Source organism: Schistocerca nitens, chromosome 4 (assembly GCF_023898315.1).
Source record: "Schistocerca nitens isolate TAMUIC-IGC-003100 chromosome 4, iqSchNite1.1, whole genome shotgun sequence".
In the NCBI taxonomy this organism is placed as follows: domain Eukaryota; kingdom Metazoa; phylum Arthropoda; class Insecta; order Orthoptera; family Acrididae; genus Schistocerca; species Schistocerca nitens.
This window is the reverse complement of record NC_064617.1, coordinates 318,580,426-318,607,082: the sequence shown is the minus strand read 5'-3', so window position 1 is coordinate 318,607,082 and position 26,657 is coordinate 318,580,426. Positions and strand designations below refer to the sequence as shown.

The following is a 26,657-nucleotide window of genomic DNA, read 5'->3' as shown; positions in this document are numbered from 1 at the left end:
ATGCTTGAAGATAAAATATTCCTTTCAAACTGTTTACGTTGATGAAAATTTATATCAGCAATAACATAGCTCACATATACTTTCATATGGTATGAAGCCAATTTTGCACTTCTTGTCACAATCACCCTTCACATTCAAGCAAAAGAGCACAAAGTTGACAAATATCTTGTTATTTTTGTGCATTAATTTTATATAGATTTACATTCTCGGATAGCTCATATTTTCAAAAGAATATTCTCAGTATATAAATGTGAGATCTATGTACAAAAATTTGCTTTACCTGAGATCTTCAAGTAGGCAACAGTTTAAAGAGATAGGTATTTTATATTCAATCACAGTATACATATTCTATAATAAAATTGGCTGTGTATAATTCATTTAAGTTCCAATGTAATAAATATGGTACTTTGACAGAATACTAGATGTAAAGTGGTTACTCTTGATCTAAAAAGTGAATTTAGCATAGAAAAGGCTGAATCAAGTGGCTGTTAAAGTCTTTTATCATTCTTCTGTTTACATGAACTATCTGAAAAATGGAAAATTTCAAATTTAAAGAGGAAGAAAAAGTGTCTTCTGTGGTATCTGCCTATTCTATGGATTAATTTTTATTTAGAACCTTATTTGTTCGAAAATAGATCTTACTTTTATTATCATACTAAAATTTCAGTTATAATTATATGAAATCAACTGTTAATTGCCACAGTGCTATTTATTTAATAATCTGCAAACTTAATTATTCTAAAACATAACAGTATACTGCACAGGTGAAGATGCATGTAACAAAAATAAAGTAATGAAAAACACTCTTTTAGGAGACTCAGAACAGCAACCAAAAAGCACATGAAAGGAAAGGAACAGTACTACTTGATGTTAGGGAAGATGGATCTGCATTAATTTCTAGATGACTATTATGATCACAGGTCAAACTGAGACAGACAAAGGTTGTATTTGGCACTCAGTTTTACGAAATGGTAGATTTTGGTGGAATGCTGCTGTTCAGAATCACACTTACTGAATGAGTAATCTCTGAGTGATAAAATGTCTGTGAACTAGCAGAAATTTCTTTTCATTGGAGCACTAAAGAATTCCAACACTAATTAACATTCATATGCATTTTTAAATTCGATCGTATTGATAATTGAAAGAAATGACAGAAATATCCATGAATATTTGTTTATTGTGTTAAAAGTTTCTACTTATGTCACTTATTTCTTTAATACCCATTCAAAGGAAAATTCTGCCACTGGCAGTTAAACATTTTGAGTTTTCTTATTGGGTGAGAAGGATAAAATATGACAGGTTATCAGTATGGAATAGCAGTAGGCTTGGTCAAGGACAATAATGAAAGTCCTTATGAATAACTAATTATAGTTTGGTGATTCTTTGTGCATGTTATAGTATGTGAGAAACTACTTCTAATGGATAAAACACATTCTATACATGTAAGATGACTGCACATAACACCCCAGAGAGTAAACTGCTGTTGTAAGTCTTCACAACATAGAATGCATAAATAAATACCTAAAAGAATATAAATGGGTGACAATAAATAAACAAGGAAGTTTCATGCTGAGGTCCTTTAAAATTTATTTTTGATAAGATGGCCTGTCACCTGTACAAAAACAATGATGGTGAATATAACAGCATTGTTTTGGATTGTACATGAATATAATCAGTGCTGAGTATTCTTTCCGCTTTATTTGCCATTCTTTACATGTGAATGATAATTCAGGAAACAACTTTCAAACCTGTTGACCTTGTGATTGAATTCATTCGTCTTCAAACTGCCGCAGCAATGTGTAGTATGAATATGATGCCTTGACCAGCTGAAACAGACAGAAATATGTATTAAGTTTCCTCATATTTGATTAAGTATTATGAATTTCATAGAAGCTTCTTATGCATGATTTATCTGGTTTCATGATACAGTATCTTCAAATCATTCCCTACACAAGATATAAAAATTGACAGCTTTCTTGTGGCCCATATCAACACAAAATAAAATAAAGTACAAAACACTTTTGTGCTTTAGCATTGTGAGGAATTTAAAGGTTATTGTAATGATATATCGAAAATAATATTGGAAAAAACTGTAAGATCACTTAAACATGAAAGTATAGAGGATCAGATACATCTAAAGAAACAGTAATGGATTAATTCAGTTTGTCGTCCACAAGGGCCACAAAAATTATGGCTGCTTTGTAACTGACTTTGTCAACCCTACAGCATGTGAGCAGGGCCACATGCACTGTGGAGCAGGACAGGTTATGTGCAGCTTCATGTGTAATCAAGACATAGTGTTAGTTGGAAAGATGTACTGTGTGCATGTAATGCCTACTGAAGAACAAATGGACATGTAAGGGGAACAGAAAACTGATTGTAGCTGATGATGTCTTATTTGAAGATAGCGATTAGTGATACATACATGAAATATAGTTATGAATGTGCAACAAAAAATAGTTATAAAAACGCTCACTATGTCATAAATTTAATGTATTTTGTGATAAGACATGCATTGCTGTCATGTATCACTTTTGAGTTGATAAGAGCAATGTTTATTGCTTTCTTTCGATCTGTTTTAAGGTATGGACTAACTCTCTGGGGAAAAAGTAACAAAGTTAATAAAATTCTTGTAATTTATAAGAAGGAATAAGAGTAATGGCAAGTGTAGACAGTAGAACACATTGTAAACCTTTGGTTATTAAGTATAAGACTTTAACAATGATTAATTAATATATTCTTTACAGTGTTAATTACATATATGCCTCCCACCTATTTAAATGTGACAAATCAAAGAATAATAATAATGCAAGAATCTGTACATCTCTACCCTACCAGAAAATCAATTAGCAAAAAATAATAAGATGGCAATTGAAATATGTAGCAAGTTCTCCAGACATGCTCCAGGAACACCAATCAAATTACTTAAGCCACCTTTATATCTATTTAAAATGCTCACCGAGACAAAGGCATTCTTATTGATTGGATAGATCTGCCCCGCAGTCAGGAGCAACGGTCGCTGCGCTCTGCACATAGTAATCGCCAAGTTCTTCCTAAAATCCTGATTACTATCAGGCCAAGCACATCTATAGGCTGCCCAAGAGACCTCCTCACCCTGTGGGAGATAGCAAGTCTATCAGTAGATAACATTCCATATTCTTTTGTAACATACTGTGAAACTAATGACTACTACATAACAGAATTAGGGATTAGTGTATTTTCGGTCTGTGAATTCTGTTTTAGCATTGTTCTTCTGTAACCATCACTATAAGAAGATTTCAAAAAAGTTGCTGTCACTGGGATAATCAGAAACTATAGTAGTCATTATTATTTTGGAATCACATAGATGCCGTTGATGACGAGATCTTCTGTTTGGATATAATTATTTATCCTTAGGAGAAACCAGTTAACCATATTACTATTTTATGTCCAACTGGTCAGTATCTAAATGTAGCGCCTTTTTCAGAAAAAGCAACTTGGGAAGACAACTTACATTGGAGCATAATGTGACACTTCCTTATGCATGAATAGAATCAGTTTTTTAAATTGCAAAGACATGTAAATTATAAAAATATATCAGCAAGAAGGAGGAATAAGGGATACATGGGATACGGAAAGAAAATTATTGAAAGTAAAGAATATGTGTTCCAAAAGCAATAAAATATGTTAAAACCAATGTGCTAAAAGTTATAACAGAGGTTAGTGAGTATTTATCAGACACTGATGCAGGCACTCAGATTCATATCAAACATAAATAAAAACACACATGAACGAAGAAAATGCCAAAAATGGTTCCATAAATCTGGCATTAGTATTAACAGAATAACTGTATTTCTCGAACTCTCACTACAGTATTCAGAAATAAGTACTGGAAACACAACAGACATGCTTCTGTACTATGTGAGAGTTATCGAACAGTATCAATATTGTTTTTCCATGTCAGTGCAGCATGGTTCCTTAACGGGAAAATGTGAGCCTGTTACCAAATATCTACCCTTAAAATCAACATAACTAATGGAAAATCATGGATATCATAGACCAAAAATTGATAATGATACTTCGTTTGTCCCTTGGAGCCAATATGTAATTATATACGAGGGCCGTTCAGAAAGTAACCTCCAGTTGATTTAAAAAAATACACCAAGTTAAATAAAAATATTTTAATATATACATCTTACAACTACATCTTTGCACTATTTTTCTACATAGTCTCCATAGCGATTGAGGCACTTATCGTATCTCTTCACAAGCTTTGAAATTCCTTCCGCATAAAAATCACCCGCTTGTGCCTGGAGCCAGCCTGTGACCGCATCTTTGAGCTCTTCGTCGTCATCAAACCGCTGTGACCCGAGCCATTTCTTCAAATGCATGAAGAGGTGATAATCATTTGGCGCCAGGTCTGGGCTGTAAGGTGGATGGTTGATAACGTCCCACTTGAAGGACTCAAGAAGGGCCGTTGTTCTGCGAGCAGAGTGAGGACGGGCGTTATTGTGCAAAAAAACGATACCGGAAGTCAGCATACCACGGCGTTTGTTCTGTATAGCCTGTCGTAACTTTTTTATTGTTTCACAGTACACGTCTTGATTAATGGTCGTACCACGTTCCATGAATTCAACCAACAACACCCCTTTGGCATCCCAAAACACCGTTGCCATCAGTTTTCTGGCAGAAAAATCTTGCGAGGCTTTTCTTGGTTTGGTAGGCGAATTTGAATGTGCCCACATCTTTGATTGTTCTTTTGTCACAGGGTTCACGTACTTAATCCAGGTTTCGTCACCGGTCACGATTCTGTTTAACAATGGTTCTCCTTCGTCCTCATAACGTGACAGAAAGTCTAATGCAGAGGCCATTCTTTGAGTTTTGTGCTGGTCGGTAAGAATTTTGGGCACCCATCGTGCACAGAACTTACGGCAACCCAATCTTGCTGTCACTATCTCGTACAAGAGTCTTAGAAATCTGTGGAAAACCGGTAGACAACTCCGACATTGAGAAACGTCGATTTTCACGAACTTTTGCATCAACTGTCTGAACGAGTTCGTCAGTCACCAATGATGGTCTACCACTCCTCTCTTCATCATGAACGTTTTCTCGTCCACTTTTAAATAAACGTACCCATTCACGGACAACTCCTTCACTCATAACTCTTGGTCCGTACACGGCACAAAGCTCACGATGAATAGCTGCTGCAGAATATCCTTTGGCCGTAAAAAACCTTATGACAGCACGCACTTCACATTTGGCGGGGTTTTCTATTGCAGCACACATTTCAAACTGCCACAAAAACTAAACTAGCGCAGGTACGACGTTCACTCGACCACGGCTTGATGCCGACTGACCTGTTGAGTGCGTGAACGCACAGATGGCGTCGCTACTCCCCCCACAACCCGCACTGTGACCAATCGGAGGTTACTTTCTGAACCGCCCTCGTATTTAGTACAGATTTAGCTTCTCTATCGATGTGTAATGATTTACACAATAAAATTCTTTTGACAGGTCCATCACAGTACCATAAGTTTTGTGAGTCCTGTCAAGTGAACTCAGAGTATAAAAAAATCTGTTGTTGCAATTTTGATTCTCCTTTCTTTTCTGAATCTATGTTCTGATGGAGATAAGTGGGATAGTAATGTACTCTCTGACACACTCAGCGAATTCAGGCGACCTGTGCTTGGTAGTGCTGCAATTCCAGAATCCACGATGGTGGTGGTTGTGTGAAACTCAAAAATACAAGGTGGTGGAACTAGGCCAGCTGTGCTTTGTAATCCCTTTGCTCTCACAATCCAAGCTGGTGCCATGTTCAAAGTATCCAAACAAACTAAATTGCATAAATTGGCACTATGTTGCAAAGCAACCAGATGAGCTCAGCTACATAATTGAAGTATCCAAATGACCTGAATGATCCATTAAAATATGTGAAGATACTGAGAATGCTGGTGTTTGTAATTGTTACTTATATATCTAAAATACATAACGATTTTGACAGTACTGGTGTAACCGACAGTATTTCCATTTCTGTATCAATTATCAAAAATACATAGGCTAAGTCCACACAAAATTGTGATGCCAATGTTATTCTTATGTCTAAAATGTAACTAAAGAATATGTAAAAATAATCACAATACCAGTGTAACTTACAGTATTTACACATCTAAAATCTTGTCAAAATACATGTGACACTACTGATTTAACTTACAGCCTAAGCTTCACTGGACAATGAGCAACATTCAACCATTGTACCACATTTGGAGTGAAGAACAAAGAAGCCATAAATTAAATGCAGGGTGTCAATAATTAAAGCTTCACTCTCAAAACACTGTGAACAGCTCAGAATGGCATCAAATTTTAACAGCATGTTACTGACCCAGGGGATACATCAAGGAACAAAAGAACAATTAACAAACATTTTATTTATAGATTGCCCTGTAAGCATGAGGATACATACGCCAACAGACGAGCAGCATGTGACTGTTCCTCAGTTTGTGTCCGAGATATCTGACATGGCTCTCCATGAAGCATTGCATGCTACTGGTAAGACTTTACAAGAACAGTGACTGTGCACCAGTAGACCTGCAGAAGTTCCAGACACTCAAGGGTAGGAATAAAGACAATTGTCTGATACCTGCTATGGGTATGGACAAAAGAATACAAAATTAGAAAAGACAGGTTTTTTGAAGTCCAATGTGGCAGAGAGAGGATAGTAGTTGATCCAATATCTGCCGAGGATTTGGCCACAGTATTGCCAGAGGAGTCAAATGGTGATGTGCAAACATGCAGTGCAGGGGGAATTACCTGAACGCTGGACAGACCTGTGAGCATGGTGCAAAAAATTCTATGAAACATACTGCATTGCTATCTATACAAAAGCACCCATGTTCAGGAGTTGATGTCTGTTGACCTGCCAGCAAGACAAACATTCACTCTGGGATTTCTTGCTTGCATGGAAGTGGACAATGAATGGCCATGGAACATTCAGTGGATAGATGAAGATTTTCATTCAAAATCAGAGATATGTAATACATGCAAATTATGAGGAGCAGTGTGTGTGTGTGTGTGTGTGTGTGTGTGTGTGTGTGTGTGTGTGTATGTTTACTCTAAATTGTTACTTATTTTTACAAATAATTTTAATTTTGTGTCAAAGATTGTATTTTTAAGATGGCGACCTTTGATCTCTGTCTTGTTGCACCATTATCTTTGACCATATTTCATCTGTGACTTGTTCCACGTGACTTTGTCCAAGTTCTATGTGAACATAACATATTGTGAAATTCTCTTTGTGTATTGCTAATACATCCAGTTTATGTGTTACGCTGCAATAAAGAGCTCGTCAATACACCTTGTTTCTTCCTTTTTGAAACTGATGTTCACAGGTGCTGCTTAGCCAGTAAGTTCAGGGCTTAAACATTGTGTGTGTGTGTGTGTGTGTGTGTGTGTGTGTTTATGACTTAATATTGCAAGTTCCAAACTTTAAGAATTTTTTGGATTAAAATTTTGAATATGACGCAGAAATTCACGTAATACAAATACCTCTGAGCACAGCCAAGGTTTCTGCTCTGGACTGCATTTTTATTGGGTGTTTCATTTAAATGGTCACTAAAATATTCCGCTTTTATTGGCTGCTTTGTGGTAATCTACTGCACTGTGATTGGAAGAGAGTGGGGCAGCTTGCTGGTATCTTGATTTGTGACTTCATCGAAACAGGGACCAGGCTTGAGGGTCCCAGTTGGTAATGTTTACACTGCAATACTTGTGCCAAGGAGTTGTTAGCTCTACTCCTGTGCACTTTGAGCCAAATCAAACTATGATACGGGTGGCTACTGATGTACTATCATGTGAAATCGGAGCAGTATTGTCTCAGAAAAGCCCATCGCCTTTGTTTCCAAGAACTTAATCGTGCACCCTACAAATACCAGCCACATTGAAAAGGAAGAGCTATCCGTAATTTATTGAATGAAGGAATTACATCAATACCTGTAGGGATGAAGATTTGAAGTAGTAAAAGATCTGAAGCTCTGGTTTCAATATCCCATCCAACAGTTGCCAGCAGTGACAGTATAAAGGCTACAAATATTTGCAACCACGTTCTTGGGGCACAGTTATGAAATTGAATATAGACCCAAAGAATAACATGAAACTGCTGATGCCTAATAAGGCTTCCGGCTGGTGAAGTTCAAAAATTCGACATGACTGAAGAATTTTTGAATGTTGGACTCCGTAAGGTTCCCTTTCTGTGCAGCGACTGTGGAATATAAAACTATAAAGAATGTAGCATACAGTTGTGGAAACATTATTTATCTTGTTGCAAATTGATTTCGACTGATATCAGGACAAGGACAGTACTTCTACTTATGGCGTGTATGGCTTAGAAAAACGCACCGATGATGACTGATATCAGTCGAAATCGATTTGTAACAAGATAAATAATGTTTCCGTGACTGGTTGCTACATTCTTTATAATTTTATATCTGAAAAATATGTGGCCAAAATCCAAGCTCCATAACACATCACAGTGCAATCTTAGGCAGCTGCCGGATGATGTCACAAAAAGGCTTCTGCAGATACGTGTAAACAATTTGGCTTGATGATCTTGTTTGGGACTAAGTGCTTATTGAGTCGTTATGGCGTCTGATGATTTCTCTGGCACTGGAAGACGAAAAGTTAGGCAGAAAAATAGGCCTTGGATCACAGTCTAAAGCCCATACAACAAAAAGTAACCAAGGGCGATGGCCAAACATTTTTCTGAAGGACAAATAATTTTTGCAGCCATATTTTAACAAAAACTGCCATCAACACCGGCCCTGGCTTCTCACTTCTTCAAGCAGATTTCACAAGCGTTATTACACCGAAAATGCGTCAAAAGAAAATTTTGAAGACACTCCACTGAGGACACTGAGGCATCGACAGAATGAAGCAAGTGGCTAGAAGATATTGCTGGTGGTCATAAATGCACAAAGGAATCTAAAAGATGGTTTACAATGTGAGCCAGCTCAAATGGCAAAACCAAACCCCAAAAATGATTTCCAAACCAGGTTCCAAGCAACAGAACCATGGGAAAGGACTGACATTGATAATGCTGGATCATTATGGAAAGTATCCCGCTTCATACTCATAGTTCCAAAATACATTTGACATGACAACAACTACAGAAGCCACAATAAAGACACTCCAAAAAATCTTTGTTGTGGAAGGATTTTCCAAGACCATAGTTTCTAACAATAGGACACAATTTGTATCAAAGCAATTCGAAGAATTCTGTGGCAGGAATGGCACAGAACAACTAACGGCAGCGCCATTTGAGACTGATTCAAATGGTGAAGCAAGAATATTTGTCAGAACATTCAAAGAATCCATGAAAAATGTTAACTGGGTGACGACAAACAAGCAACATTCTCTCCAGAAAATGGTGATACCTTATCGCACAACTCCAAATCTCGTACCTGGAAAATCACATGCTGATCTACTTCATGGACGTCAGGCAACGATCACATTGTAACAAATGCATCAAAAGAGGGTGCAAATCCAAAGATGAGTTCAGTTCGAAATTGGTGATAAAGTATCCAAATTAGTGATCAAATGTATACCAAAAATTTCTCAAACAGCTTGTCAATCGGATCACCATGGATCGTAGGCAGTGTAATGAAACAACTGGGAATATATACTGCACATTGTGAAAATGCCTTATGGAATTGTCAAAAGACATCAAATCCAATTCAGAAAATACAGCATCTTGGAGAATAGTGGGCAACACAGAACTGAAGAACAGCATTTAATCGACTGACCCTTGTATCAGCTTTAGCACAGGATGATAATCAGCGCCAGTGTAATACTTCAGGAACTGAACAAAAAAATACACATACAGCAGGAGACATAACGGAACTTATAATATCAACGTGGATTTTCTAAAATGTGGTGTGCTACAGCCTATCGTCGAATTAACTCAGGAGCAGATGTTATATTGCAGAATTTTCTACACCTCAATAGAATTTCTGTACAGATACAGAAGTGACCAGATTGTTGGTTTTGTATTCAGTTTTTATTTAGTTACAGTCACATATATAATAATATGATTTTATAGACTTACTGTTTGACGTTCTGTGATAAATAAAGATGTATATTACTACACCGACTGTATTAAGAATTACCACTAACGTGGCCGCTAAACCAAAAAACATGTCAAATTACAAAAATATAAAGTTATTTGGGCCTACCTGTTCCTTTACGCTGTGAGCGGCCCAACAGTAGAAAAAGATTTTCATTGTAGGGAACGGTAGATAAAGTATGTATTTTAGCGCTGAAGACAAATCCGGAATCTGTTCAAGAAGTAAAATGACTTTCTTAGTAAACAAAGATGAACAATTATAAAATTCGTGGTCTGTCTAATCATTATCGCTAAAACTACTGTAATAGAGGCCGCTTGATATCACAGAAAGGTCAAACTTGTGTGTTTCTATCTTTCATAAATATCTTAGAACGTAACATAATACCTGAAACTACTTACAACATAACACTTCCATTCTTTTGACTTTTTGTTGGTTGACAAAACTAGTTGCTTAAGGTTTCGAGAATCATATTGATATATAATCCTCGCATTATTAATTGATAGAGTGGCACTCGACAGCAATGTCTGCACTTTGCCATATGTTTTATTTTACTCTGAATTCAAAAGAAAATTAAAATATTCATCAGCCTCAGTTTTTACAGATTATTTAAGTATTTCGATTAGACGATTGGTAAGTTCTATTGGTTACAGGGGCAAGTAGCATACTCATTGTAAAGGTGCATTACAAATAACCTGTAAACGTGACGTATTTACAAATCTGCTTTCTTTGAAAGATACCAACTTAACCATGTAAATATTAAGCTAAAACAATGGCAGTTTGGTGTAACCGAGAAAGCAGCGACATTTCTGGAAGTAGCAGCTTTCTTTCTACACAGTCCAGTCACATTAATGAGACCACTGCCTATGTTTCACGTCAGTGTGCAACAACCACTCACAGACAGCAGGTGACAGTGCTAGCAGTATTAAAGCTTATTGAGGGGATCAGTACAGTTCTTGTTGTAATGCGTAAGTGGAGTGGTTTTTCTAAAGCCCAAAAGGGCTTTTGAACCAAGGGTGGAAGCATTTTCGAAACAGCTAAGTTCGTAAACTGTTCGCATGCCGCCGTGGCTAAAGTATAGCGTGCATGGCAAAATGGTGGAAGGAAATAAGACTGGGTTTAACGTTCTGTCAACAACAACGTCATTAGAGACGAATCACAAGCTCGGATTGTGTTAAAGATGGGGAAGGAAATCGGCCATGTCCTTGGCAAAAAGGTGCTACCCAAAAACGGCACTGATGCAACTGTGGTGCACAATGGACCATAAATGACAAGGCTGAACAATGGCTGTGGAGAGGTGACAGGCAAATAGTCGAGAAGCTGTTAAGCAGCGGACTGTCCAAATGAACCAAAGGACTATCAACTGTATCTCCTCAATGCCCGTATGGGCCTCTGCAGCAGGCACCTGGTTCACGCACCCATGCTGACTACCATTCATCAGCGACAAAAACTGAATGTCCACTGAGTGGCGACAGGTGGTCTTTTCAGATGAACCATGTTTTATGCTCCATGAGACAGATGGCCATTGGCGTGTATGGCGTGAAACGTCTGAAAGCAAACACCCTTCAACAATCGAGGGACCATTCTAATGTGGGGAATGTTTTCGTTGCATTTCCTGGGTGATCTCGTCATTCTGTAAGGTATGAAGGATAAACACATCTACGCATCTGTCCTTGGGGACCATATCTGCCCCTACATACAGTTTGTTTTTCCTCAGCATGGTGGCATGCACCAACAGAAGAAGCAATGTGTCACACAGCTTGCAGTGTTAAGTGCATGGTCGAAGAGCACCGGGATGAGTTTAACGTGTTCCCACGGCTGATTTAGACCCAATCGAGAGTTGTGGGACAACTTTCATCGGGCTTTTGGCGCCATGGATCCTCAACTGAGAAACCTAACACAGCTGTCCATGGTATTAGGGTCAGTATGGCTCCAATTTCTTATTGGTACCTTCCCAGAACCTCACTTGACTCTCTTCCTTCACATCTCGCAGCAGTCCAGGCTCCAAAAGGTGCTTATCCAGGCTTTTGACTGGTTGTCCCAGTAATGTGAGTGGACAGTGTAATTTACTTGGTTAAATTTAGCTGACGTATGAAACAGCAGAGGATGAAAAAAATACAAAAAATATGGCCTAGTAGAAATCCTTGAACATCACAGGAGATATTGAATTTAATCGACAAAAGACGAAAATTGAAAAAAAAAAAGAAAATGTAGCAAGTGAAGCAAGCGAAAGGGAATGCAACCATCTGAAAAATGAGATTGACAGAAAGTTCAAAATGGCTAGAAGACAAATATGTCTATAGAACAATGTTTAGCCAGCCGGAGTGGGTGAGCGGTTCTAGGCACTTCAGTCTGGAACCGCGGGACCTCTACGATCGCAGGTTCGAATCCTGCCTCGGGCGTGGATGTGAGTGATGTCCTTAGGTTAGTTAGGTTTAAGTAGTTCTAAGTTCTAAGGGACTGATGACCTCAGATGTTAAGTCCCATAGTGCTCAGAGCCATTTGAACCATTTTTGAACAATGTTTAACAAGGGGAGGCCTACAGGAAAATTAAAGATGTCTTTGGAGAAAAGGGAAGCAGATTTATGAATATCAAGAGCTCAGATGGAAAACCAGTACTAATCAAGGTCCAAAGTTGGAAGGAATACATAGAGTCGCTATACAAGGGACATGAACCTAAAGGCAATATTATAGAAAAGGAAAGAAGCAAATGATAATGGGATGGGGGATATGACACTGCGAGATTTTGACAAAGCACCGAAAGACCTAAGCTGAAACAAAGCCCTGGAGTAGATGACATTTTCTCATAAATGCTGATACTCTTAGGAGTGCCAGGCACTACAAAACTATCCTATTTGGTGTGCAAGATACGCTGTCCAGACATGTTAATGTGAGCACCTATCAAAAGCCTGAATATGGTCCCCAGTGATAGATGTATACTTGTGTTAATCCATTGCGCCTTCCAGAATGACGAGATTACTTAGGGAATGCCAAGAAAACATTGCTCAGACCATAATACTCCCTCCCCCATTTTGGATCCTTCTGACAATTGTTGCAGGGTGTTTGCTTTCAGTTGTTTCAGGTCATATATGCCAACAGCCCTCTGTCAGACGGACCACAAAATGCGATTCATTTAAAAAGGCCACCTGTCACCACACAGTGAACATCCAGTAGCGGTACAGACGTGCAAATTCCAGCCTTTCTCGCCACTGAACAACAGTCAGCATGGATGCATGTAGGACGTGCCTGCTGCAGAAACGATTTCTGAACCATCTTTCAGGAGACACTGTTGGTAACCACTTGGTTCACCTGGCAGGTCAATTTCTCAACAATTGCAAGTCTATTTGGCCATACACGTCTCCACAGCCTTCATCCACCCCAGTCATATGTGGCCTGTAATGTCTTGATAGTGTCATTTTGCCATTAACTAAGAAAATGGCGGGAAATTAGGTCACTTGGGCTACCTCTACAAATCTAAGTCACCCAACCACCACCTCTTCCTAGGAATTAGCTGGGAAAGAACTCAGCCTGTGCTGGGCTGCTGGATAGGATGGACATAAGTCTTTATTTTGTATGCAGTGTTTATTTAAACAATTTCAGTCAGTGGCTCCATCCAGTGTGTTCACCATGAGGTCTGCAGTCCAACTGAACTAGTACACAGTACCGCCTCCGGAGGGCACTGTCGTCCCTCCCGTAACATAATCCAAGATGGCGGTCTGGGGTGGGAGGGAAATGGCAGGAAAATGACTCAGCCTGTGCTGGGCTGCTGGAGAGAGGAAGGGGTGTACTTTATTTATTTTGGAACAATTAATTTAGGGACGCATTTCACATAGTTTATTTGATATACTGATACAAAACGCTCACCTTAGGGTCCTTAGGGTCTCAGTAAATAGTCTACAGACCTTCACACTACTCGTAAATCACCGAAATAATGAAGTACACTGATGTACAGACATGCAAACAACTCGTAAATTACCGAAATAATGCATGTAAAACGCTCTGCAGACACACTTGCTAATTGTAAACTGTCGAAATAATGCATCGCACAGCCTACAGACCTTAAAACTACTGGTAAATCACTGAAATAATGCAGTACACTGATGTACGGATCCGAAAACAACACTTAAACTGTCGAAATAATGCATTGCACAGTTTGCACCCCTGCTCACAAAATAATGCAACAGACACGAAAACAACTCATAAATTCTCAAAAAATAATGCATGTTTAATACTATGCAAACACGGTCACAACACTCAAGCAGCCGAAAATAATGCAGTACAAATACACAAATACACTCATTGCAAGTAAAATCACCTTACAAGGGAACCTCCCCATCGCACCCCCCTCAGATTTAGTTATAAGTTGGCACAGTGGATAGGCCTTGAGAAACTGAACACAGATCAATCGAGAAAACAGGAAGAAGTTGTGTGGAACTATGAAAAAATAAGTAATATATACAAACTGAGTAGTCCATGCGCAAGATAGGCAACATCAAGGACAATGTGAGCTAAGGAGCGCTGTGGTCCTGTGGTTAGCGTGAGCAGCTGTGGAACGAGAGGTCCTTCGTTCAAGTCTTCCCTAAAGTGAAAAATTTACTTTCTTTATTTTTCGCAAAGTTATGATCCGTCCGTTCGTTCATTGACGTCTCTGTTCACTGTAATAAGTTTAGTGTCTGTGTTTTGCGACCGCATCGCAAAACCGTGCGATTGTTATTGAAGTCGCAAGCTATATTTGCTGGATTCATATTGCCCACGGAATACATCTCACGTATTTAATTCACTCTCGTCCAAAGTAGCGAACAGTCAACTGCCAGCCAGGGAGCCTCGTTAGAAGGAATACTCTCTCTTCCGTGCGCTGTAGTCAACTGACGTCGTGTGTTTCGGTGTTTGTTTAGGTGTAGCGTCCCCATACTACGGCGCAGTTACCTCGCATCGGACGGACGGACGGACAGATAATAACTGTCTGAAAATAAAAAATTACAATTTTCAACGACTTGAACGAAGGACCTCTCGTTCCGCAGCTGCTCACGCTAACCACGGGACCACCACGCCCCTTAGCTCAGACTGTTCTTCATATTGGCTATCTTGCGCATGGACTACTCAGTTTGTATATTTTGCTTATTTTTTTCATAGTTCCACACAACTTCTTCCTGTTTTCTCGATTGATCTGTGTTCAGTTTTTCAAGGCCTATCCACTGTGCCAACTTATAACCAAATTTGAGGGGGATGCGATGGGGAGGTTCCCTTGTTAGAACTATCGTCAGCCACGACATACCACTGAACTGCACCCCTACAGAACTCCAAGGTGCGCACGCCGAGCGGTGCGCTCAAGTCAGTCCTATATGTGAGACGCCTCTAGCCCGCGCACGCATGTTGACATTTGCTGGCGTAATACCTCTCTACCTGTAGATACTGATGTCACTGGTCGCGCTTTAGAAATCGGTTCCAATGCTTCCAAGAATAGCACAGGGCGCATTTTTCCTAGCGATCCTAACGGAACATGCAAGCTGCGTCTAGCCATGCACGCATTCTTACCTGCTCAGCGTGGCGGACACATCACAACAGCGGTACCGACTGGCCGCCATGTCATCCTCAGCCCACAGGCATCACTGGATGCAGATATGGTGGGGCATACAGTCAGCACACCGCTCTCCCAGCCGTATGTCAGTTTCCGAGACTGGAGCCGCTACTTCTCAAAGAAGAAGTAGCTCCTCAGTTTTGCCTCACAAGGGCTGAGAGCATCCCGCTTGCCAGCAGCACTCAGCAGAAAGAATGGACTCCTATCCAAGTGCTAGCCCAGCCCAACAGTGCTTAACTTCGGTGATCTGATGGAAACTGGTGTTACCACTGTAGCAAGGCCGTTGGCTATGCATCAGACTGCTTATGAAAAAAAAACACAAGAAGCCTCTCTTGTGAGTGATAGTCTATGGGATATGGTCCTCCTACAGTACAGGGACAAAACTTCAAAGGTCTGTCAAGCAGCTTTGATCACTGACCACCTGCTCAAATGGATCAGTATGTGTATATTTAATGGGATCACCACATATTCTCGATGCCAACACACAGACGGTATTTTTGTCGATATATTGGAAGAGAGAGATGCAATAAAATCTTATAAATTTCTCTATCACATGACATTAGTTAAGTTTTTATAGCTCATAGTTTTACTCCATTGGATGTCATAAAGATAATGAGGAGAGAGAGAGGAAAAGACTCTGTGCAGTCAATGAAGACAATGACACCATTACACTGTCGTATTTATAGCGTAGTAATCATTGGAATACGATAAAGGAGATTAGGGCACGCACAGGGAGCAAATTTATTAGACAGTCATTCGATATCAGTGAACTGTAGTCGTTATACTTCTGAATTTCGTTGTGCAGTCCACATATACTCTACATGGTTGTGAATTTCCTCCTGTATGTTAGTGTGCTACTTTTCTCATTGTGTTAGCTCTATACCTAGTCAGTGACAGGAAGACGACTAGACAGCCTTCTAACTATGGAACACTGTTGGGGGGAATTGATGGAATTTTGAGAGAATTTGCAAGTGTCTGCCAGTTGGTGAGGGATATCTCTTACTCATCGAAGTCAGGTGGGTTCTAACTACATGTCGAAGACTGGAAGATACATGGGCATGAAGCAGGTAAGTGATACTCTGACAAAAGGTGGTTTGAGGGGAGACCTCTAAACCGCTTCTTCTAAGTGTTGCGGCAGACATATTACACCTCCTCACATATGTCTCATGAAGAGGCTGCAAAAACAAAATTAGGTGCTACTATAAAGATTTTTATTGAGAGACAATCAGCAGCAGAAGTTCCGTCTTTTCTTTCTCGCCGGCCGGTGTGGCCGAGCGGTTCTAGGCGCTACAGTCTGGAACCGCGCGACCGCTACGGTCGCAGGTTCGAATCCTGCCTCGGGCATGGATGTGTGTGATGTCCTTAGGTTAGTTAGGTTTAATTAGTTCTAAGTTCTAGGGGACTGATGACCTTAGAAGTTAAGTCCCATAGTGCTCAGAGCCATTTGAACCTTTTTTTTTTCTTTCTCGATAATAAGAGACAGCATTATTCAGTGAGTTTTGTGTGCCTATAAATGGATAGAGCCACATACTAATAGGCAGACTAAATTTACATTTACATCTATATCCGTACTTCGCAAGCCATCATACAGTGTATTTCCTATTCCACTCGCAAATATAGCAAGGGAAAAAGAGTGCCTGTATGCCTCCCTATGAGTGCTAATATCTCGTATCTCTATCTTCATGGCGCTTATGCGAAATGTATGTGGGTGGCGATCGGATCTTTCTGTGGTCAGCATTAAATATCTGTTCTCTTAATTTTATCCATAGTGTTCCTAGAAAAGAACATCGTCTTCCCTCCAAAGATTTCCATTTGGACTACGTGGCTAGTGTAATCCGACTGCTGGGAAAAAATTACACACCATGCAAAGAGACTCTCATGATCAATCTAATTAATTAACCTACCAAATTGATATCAATGACGTGCCGCCGAGTGGGTGGAAGTATGGGCTATAGTACCACAGATACCTATAATTCAGGAGTTGGAGTGGTAACCAGACGTTTTCTCGTTGCAACTAGATCTTTTAACGAAGCTTCTGTCTCCCACCTACACAGGGAGAAATGACCATCGTAATAAAATCACCTATATTACCGAATTTATATTGTGATATGTAGTATAAACCCGATATTTACAACTTCTCTCTCCTGTTACTTTCAGAGACTTCATATGTGATGAAGCATTTGGTTTCGAAAGTGAGGAAACATCCTGTGTGAGAGATAGAGCATGCTCTTAGCACTCCGCCATGAGACAAAAATGAGTTAAATACTCTACATTTTGTGTAGGAAATTCGAGGTATATGGATGACAACATCCCTACCTCAGAAATCATATGGTTTTGAGGCAGGGAACTCGTCAAGTCACATTCGATGCGCATTTTCATCCGGAAAGGAAGTCCCTTGAAGGTTTTTCACTGGAGCGTGGAAAAGGTGAAAATCTAAGGGAGGAGATGAGGTGAATAAAGTGGGTGCGGAATGACTTCCCAACCCAACTCCTGTACAGTGTTTTTTCTCAGTTTATCAGAATTTAGCGGTGCGTTATTATGGAGTAGCACCACTATACGCAGTCTTTCTGATCGTATTTCTTGGATTGCATCTGCATGACGTCACAGTTGTTTACAATAAATGTCAGCAGTGATGGCTACACCTTGGGGAAGCAATTCGCAATACACCACACCGTCACTGTCCCACAACATCCAAAACATTATCTTTTGTTGACGCGCACAATGCTTTGTACGGGGAGTTGCTGCCTTTCTTGAGCTCAACCATCCCTTTTTCACCTTGTTATCATAAAGACACAATTTTTCGGCATCAGTCATTATACAGGATAGGCATGATTGGTGTTGTTCATTCGCCAATTGAGGATTACGAAACAGAGATGGACATACGGCCACCCGCCGATTTTTGTACGAGGGCAGTTCAATAAGTAATGCAACACATTTTTTTTTCTGAAACAGGGGTTGTTTTATTCAGCATTGAAATACACCAGGTTATTCCCCAATCTTTTAGCTACACAACACTATTTTTCAACGTAATCTCCATTCAATGCTACGGCCTTACGCCACCTTGAAATGAGGGCCTGTATGCCTGCACGGTACCATTCCAATGGTCGATGTCGGAGCCAACGTCGTACTGCATCAATAACTTCTTCATCATCCGCGTAGTGCGTCCCACGGATTGCGTCCTTCATTGGGCCAAACATATGGAAATCCGACGGTGCGAGATCGGGGCTGTAGGGTGCATGAGGAAGAACAGTCCACTGAAGTTTTGTGAGCTCCTCTCGGGTGCGAAGACTTGTGTGAGGTCTTGCATTGTCATGAAGAAGGAGAAGTTCGTTCAGATTTTTGTGCCTACGAACACGCTGAAGTCGTTTCTTCAATTTCTGAAGATTAGCACAATACACTTCAGAGTTGATCGTTTGACCATGGGGAAGGACATCGAACAGAATAACCCCTTCAGCGTCCCAGAAGACTGTAACCATGACTTTACCGGCTGAGGGTATGGCTTTAAACTTTTTCTTGGTAGGGGAGTGGGTGTGGCGCCACTCCATTGATTGCCGTTTTGTTTCAGGTTCGAAGTGATGAACCCATGTTTCATCGCCTGTAACAATCTTTGACAAGAAATTGTCACCCTCAGCCACATGACGAGCAAGCAATTCCGCACAGATTGTTCTCCTTTGCTCTTTATGGTGTTCGGTTAGACAACGAGGGACCCAGAGGGAACAAACCTTTGAATATCCCAACTGGTGAACAATTGTGACAGCACTACCAACAGAGATGTCAAGTTGAGCACTGAGTTGTTTGATGGTGATCCGTCGATCATCTCGAACGAGTGTGTTCGCACGCTCCGCCATTGCAGGAGTCACAGCTGTGCACGGCCGGCCCGCACGCGGGAGATCAGACAGTCTTGCTTGACCTTGCGGCGATGATGACACACGCTTTGCCCAACGACTCACCGTGCTTTTGTCCACTGCCAGATCACCGTAGACATTCTGCAAGCGCCTATGTATATCTGAGATGCCCTGGTTTTCCGCCAAAAGAAACTCGATCACTGCCCGTTGTTTGCAACGCACATCCGTTACAGACGCCATTTTAACAGCTCCGTACAGCGCTGCCACCTGTCGGAAGTCAATGAAACTATACGAGACGAAGCGGGAATGTTTGAAAATATTCCACAAGAAATTTCCGGTTTTTTCAACCAAAATTGGCCGAGAAAAAAATGTGTTGCATTACTTATTGAACTGCCCTCGTAATTTTGGCTTACGTTAGAGCTTGCAGTGCTCATACACCTGATTTTTCATCCTTTCCAACTGCATGCAAATGCACCACGATGGTGGAATGATCATAGGCCATCACATTTGCCAGTTATCGGGTACCGTGACGTGCATCATTGTGGATTAATGTGTTTAAACGACCTTCATCAAACACCGAAAGTCTTCCTGAATGTGAGAGTCACTAATGTCTAAACGATCCTCCTTAAAACGGGAAACCATTTTGTTCCCATGCTCTGTTCAATAAGATTATCCTCATACACGGCGCAAATGTTTCTGGCTACCACCGCTGATCTCGGCCCTCTATTGACCTCAAACAGATGAATATACCGGAAATGTTCCCATGTCTCTACTAGGCACTCCATTTTCTTGGGTCCACAGCTGCACTCGCCTGTCTCCAAATGACAAAATGACAATATGCAAACTCAAAAAGCAACAGTCAACTACAAATAAAAAAAGACAATCGAGAAAAAAAGCATAGCACACCGGAATACCAACATGCAAAACAGAAACGCTACGACCTCATGCACCAACCTAACAAAATGTGATCTGTTTTTGGGTTCGCCCTAAAATCCAATATCTGATGTCGGAGTGCTTTTCTCGTGTTGACGTGCCCGTAGCTGACCTCTCCCGTAAATCTGGATGGTGACTAATCCTGGGTCTTTTGCCAATGGAGAGATTATCATAACACTTTCTCAGTTATAGACCACAGCATCTTTGGATATACATTAAGTGTCTTGCGGTAGTTTTCTTTACATTCTAAGTCCTCATGTTGTTGATCGTTGCTGATTTTTCTGCCTTTAGGGACAGTTTACAAACTGAAGAGTAAGAAACTTCTTCCGATCCTTCACCCACTTTTGGCAAGCTTATTGATGGATGAGGATGACACGATATGCCGGAAATCTTCGGTCTCCACTGTCGATGTTTTTGTTATTCAAAACCGAAACAATATGTGTGATCGAAAACTGGTGCCAGCACCTTTTCGATTAGTATTGAAAGATTCTAGCCCTCGACCATTGTACATATACTATTTGAAATACACTCGAAAATCTGTGAATCTATATTAATTTAAATTTTCCCCAGTTCCTCCTGCAGATAGATTTTCTTCCACTTTCAGAAATGTCGCTGGTCTCTAAACTTTAGTAAAGCATCTTTCATTACTTAGTAGGAAGTAATTATGCGTTATTGCGTACCTCTTTTGTATTTCCTTTTTAATGTTACGGGGTTATAGCTAAAATAATTGAGCTTACTTTAGTCTGCTGGTACAATGCCATACAAAGATTGAGCATTGAGAAGGAAAGCTGTATAAGCACCATGATGTTCATAGCCTTCTCCAGTCTTTGTAGAAACCTAAAATCAAAGAGCATTGGTTAGTTTCCAATTCGCCAAAGTATGAAGCACTGATATCGGAATTTAAAAAATTGGAACTTTATTAAAATGCCAAGCAGATACTTTTGGAAAAGGAGAACTTTGGGAAAATAGTTAAATGAATGAATGAGTGTTCCATTGCAACATATTCTAATAAATAATTCTTGAGATAAGCTTCGCTCATAATAATTAGACTTTGCACTAACGTACTTGTGGTCTCCAGGCACAGAGACAATGATGTGTGAGAGGGTACCCAAAACAAACCGAACTGTTTTTTTTAAACTTACTTATTCTTTTTTTAAGCACAAACTCCCTCAATGTTCTTTCCACTTGCACTAACACACTTGTCCAATCTTTTATTCCATTTTTCAAAACATTGTTTAAGTTCAGTTCTCGTGATGCTTGACAGCGTCTCCGTCGTTTTTTTCTTCACCTCAACAACGTCAGCAAAATGCTTTCCTTTCATGTTCTTTTTCATTCTATGAGCAACAAAAAGTTGCACGGTCCAACGTCTGGTGAGTATAGGAGGTGACAAACAGAGGTCATACCATTTTTGGTCAAGAAATGTTGTGCAGACAAGACTGTGTGAGCAAGGGCATTGTCATGATGAAAAAAATCAATCCTCAATTGCCACAAATCAGGTCGCTTCTACCGTACATGTTTGCGAAATCTTTTCAAAACTTCCAAATAGAAAGCCAGGTTAACTGTCTGACCTGCGGAACAAACCCTAAACAGGCGCCTACTCTCACATCGAAAAAACAAATCAAAATTTTTAAACGTTTGATATCACCTGACAAGCTATCTTGGGGCGAGGCGAACTTGAAGTCTTCCATTGGCTTGGTTGTTGCTTTGATTCAGGATCGTAAGCATAGCACCAAGTTTCGTCACCTGTGATAATTTTTGAGAAAAAGTTTGGATTACTTCAGGAGTCTTCTTTCAAAGCATAGCATAGCATACTTCCACACGACTTTGTTTTTGTTCAACTGTCAGCAGTCATGGCACGAATTGGCAGCTACCCTTTTCATTCCAAAACCTTCTGTCCCAAATCGCTGCGCTGAACTCCAAGTTACTGCTGGCAACTCCAGAATTTCTTGAATGGGCCGTCGTCGATCTTCCTTGATAACTGTGCTAAAGTTTGTAAAATTTGCATGTGTTCGGGCTATGGTAGGACAACCAGAAAGAGGTGTGTCAGCAACTAACATTTCACCATTTCTGAAGCGGGAAAGCCACTCAGACACTTGAGTTTTCCCCATAGCATCGTCCTCGTACGCCGTTTTTAACTTTTATAAGAGTTTCTGCTCCACTTTGTCGGAGCAAAAAGCAGAATTTCATCGTCACACATTGTTCCTGAAAATCAGCCATTGCAAAAACGACAATCAGACAAAACAGTTGTCACTATGAACTGTGCCGAAACTCGTCCTGACCTTCAGCGGTGGCACTCGGCTTACCGATTCTCGAATGTTTGCTCTATGCACTCTTAGTGACAAAATGCAGCACTACATCCAAAAGCTCTGCCCACAAAAAAATAGTTCGGTGTCTTTTCGGTACCCCTCGAATATATGGTGCTGACATGTTTCACCAAACCTCATCCAGTGACCTTTTTCACTTTCAAAGTAAAATAAATTAACACAGTCACAAATCATTTTGCACTGATGTGTCAGTGTGTAAGTTATCACCAAACTCTTCTTTGTACTGTCAGTTCACTATCTGGGATAGTCTTAGTATCAGTTACACTTCTCTTGTTTTACCTAATTATATACTTAATTTACCTCATACAGATACAAACGCGTTGTCAAACTGTTTAAGCGTGCTGCGCGTTAAAATTATGTGCTTGCCCGTATCTTATAATGTCGTTGTGGGACTATCTACGCAAACCAAGTTGGCACTCGGCGTGGTGGCTGAGGGGAGCGACCATAAGTGTGTCAGTTTGGTTTGCGCTGGTGTTTTAAAAAGGTGCACCCAGTTTTGCAATACTATATCTGCCACATATATGACAACAGAACCTTGGTGTGCATTCTAACATATATAGAGGGCTACAAAATTTTTATTCCCAATACAACCATCGGAATTACAATAGTATATTGTTTACGTGCCTCACGTACAACCTTGGGTTACTTTCTACAATTACGTTTAGGATCACCGTTTTCATTTACCTTTGACAAATGTTGACTCTGCCCACCACAGGACGCACGACAAACACCAAATCGATGGTCAAACTCATGAGCATGACTGAAGTTAACCGCATTCGTTACTGTTGCTATGGTTCGCCGCATTTAAACCATACTTTGGCTGCGGAGGCACATAGGTGGAGCTTTTCAAACACCCTCTCCCCTTCCTTTCCAAAGAAAAAATCTCCTACCTTCATAGAATGTTGAGTCGATAACTATTAACGTTTGAAATAAAATAAGTTTTGTGTTTTTGTGTACATCCTTTCAAATTCTTGAAGCACTACATATTTTCTCAAACTTAACGTATCAGTTACGTAAAAAATGACAGTTTTAGAATCTTCCCTTGTCTTTGACAAAATTTCTGCGTATGCTCATGGACACTGTACATTTCTAAACACCGCTTGTTCCACAGAACTTCAATTGCTACTAAGAGAAGTGCCTTGCAACGTCAATGCCACAAGTGTCTGTGGTAGAGCCATGTTTCTTTGCATGTGACTGAACAGTGCAGTCATCTCGCATGCTACTCACTTATGTACCCTATACATGTATGTGAGTAAAACACATTAACATGCTACACGAAGAAGCATCTCGACTTACACAATAATGTATTATGTCAACATCACCTAATTACTGCAACACAGTTTACTGCCACCTTCAGACCTGCCGAAATCGTTAAACCGGATATTTGAAGTAATCAGGGAATCTTGACATAACAATTTATTGTATACACATTTATAAGGTCGCCTACTTTCGTCTGTCGTTATGTCAGTTTTTGAAAAAAGCGTCTCGACATTCACGAATACGTATTTACATCGCTTTGAGACATTAAAGCAATTCACTCAGCCCCAAGCTGGTGCACAGACCTCTCGATCCGAACACACCCAAAGGGCACCGACCGACCGCCGTGTCATCCTCATGATAGGTGTCACTGGATGCGGATTCAAGGGGCATGTGGTCAGCACACCGCTCTCCTGGCCGTTGTCAGCTTTCGTGACCACAGCTGTTACGTCTCAAGCAAATGGCTTCTCAATTGGCCTCACAACGGCTGAGGGCATCCGCTTGGCAACAGCGCTCGCCAGACCCGAATGGTCACCCATCCAAGTGCTAGCCCAGCCCGACAGGGCTTAACTTCGGTCATCTGACGGGAACCGGTGTTACTACTGCGGCAAGACCGTTACTTGGTGCACAGGTGACAAAGCTTTACTCCGAAATGCGCATTAACCTTTTTTTTTTAAAAAAAAAAATTGGCATGTTGCACCATAATTTCGATAACGTGTTACACAACTGTGTGAAATCGCCATGTGATGGTCCAAGAATTATGTAAACTATAAGCATCAGAAGGTTTTGTAGTATGGCATTTACAGATACCTAAGGCGCATTACACAATGGAGCAAAATAGCTAGTACATGTATTAATGCGTCTTTATTCTTACAAGGACTGAATATTAGTAAACGACAAAGAAATGTAGGTGAATTAACTAAAACTCATAAAAAGTAGAACCATAGCAGAGACTATTTCTCATACCTAAGGAATGAAACGTTTACGTTCGCATTTCCTAAAGGGAAACGAAGAACAGCCTCTGAACTAGGCGAAGTGTCGCAGTTCTGAAGAAGATTCATTATTTGGATGCATGGAGGCCAATCCCCGTTTTAATTTTTTCCCCCTCAGGTATTGGTTCCCACTAGTTTGTGAGCGTCCTCTCCCTCTTCCAGGCTAATGTTAATCTTCTCTACGCTATATAGCTAGGTATTGTACTTAAAATCTAAGACAATAAGTCTGCCCTTATAATCAGCATCCTTAACAATCCTTCTTATATACCGCAAATTTTTTTTGTCCCAAGAACTTTTTCTCCTCTGCTGCTCCTTTCAGTTTTAAGTTACCTACTGTTGAATATCTTAATAGGTCCCATTCATTTATTGTAACGTTACAGAGCGAGTGGTCAGCACACTGGAGTCCCATTAGGGAGGATGATGGATCAAATCCGTGTCCGTCCATCAGGATTTAGGTTTTCCATGATTTCCCTAAGTCCCTGAAGGCGAACACCAGGATTATTCCTTTGAAAATGGTACGACCAATTGCCTTCCGAATCCTTTCGTCATCTGAGTTTGTGTTCCATCTCTAATGGCCACAATGTCGACGGGACGTTAAACTCTAATCATCATTTTTGCTCTGTTGATAAGGGTTTTTCCCTCTCCTATTCTTTCTATAATCTCTGTATTTCATACTGTATCTATTCACTAATCTGTCAACATTGTTTGGCCGGACCACATTTCACATACGTCTCGTTTATTCTTCTCTGTTTTTCGCACAGTCCGTGTTTATTTCGCGTACATATCTGCGATGCAAATCCTTAGTTTCGGCACTCCTTTCTCAATTGAATTTCAGTTACTGCATTTCAATACTGACAACAGTAGATCTCTTTCATTGAAGAAAACTTTCTTCACTTGTGTCAGTATCCTTCGATCGATATAATGCCTTTTCTTGATCCCTCTCTCTACTACTAAACGCGTGTTCACAATTGTTCCCGCGGTACTTTAATGGCCTCTGAAACGTACTGATCATCAGTAAAAAGGCTGTTCACAGTGACTTAGGAAAACGGCCTTCAATTATGCCACCTTTTCTGCTACATAAATCTCAGGCCGCCATTGTTTTTTCTGGAGAATATTTGATTTATTTGTGCAATAAATAATAATTTTCCCATGTAATGCAATAACAGTGCGCTTTTAGAAGGTGCAAATGCAATTTCTTATCAAGTCTCAACAAAAAGTAAATCTTCTTCTTTAGAATTTTAAAATATTATCGTTGCTTTCTGTCTTTACATATGCGGAACCAAAAACTGTTGCCAATTTTTAAGATGCTTTAGTATCTGCTCTCGAAATGAGAAATAAATTATGCTACTTCAATTTATTAGTTTGACTGTCTCCAGATAGGTAATACACAGCTGTCTTTTATTTTAATCAGAGACTCATATGTATAATTTTCAACAGGTAACGAGTACTGTGAATATTGCCGAATTATCAGTTGAATGACTCATTATTGCAAAATACTGACACAAATTATTTACAGAAGACGGAAAAATCTGGTATAAGCTGACCTCGGGGAAGGGCACGATGCTTCCCAGAGAAACGTAGGACCAGCGAAGCACTACTAACCCTACGACTTATCTTCGAAGACAGTTCGAAGAAAG

The 26,657-nt window shown here is 40.1% G+C and overlaps 1 protein-coding gene across 1 annotated transcript in view; it reads right to left on the bottom strand.

Annotated features, from left to right (window-relative positions):
* Positions 1–10,138: 10,138 nt before the first annotated feature.
* The window catches only part of LOC126252275 (uncharacterized), a 41,614-nt gene continuing 25,095 nt past the window's right edge, over positions 10,139–26,657 (bottom strand). The window contains exons 3-5 of the mRNA XM_049953148.1: positions 21,185–21,284; positions 10,203–10,304; positions 10,139–10,150 (exon numbers count right to left, since the gene is read on the bottom strand). Of these exons, the coding sequence (XP_049809105.1) occupies positions 10,139–10,150; positions 10,203–10,304; positions 21,185–21,284 (214 nt within the window). The remainder of the gene's footprint in view (positions 10,151–10,202; positions 10,305–21,184; positions 21,285–26,657) is intronic.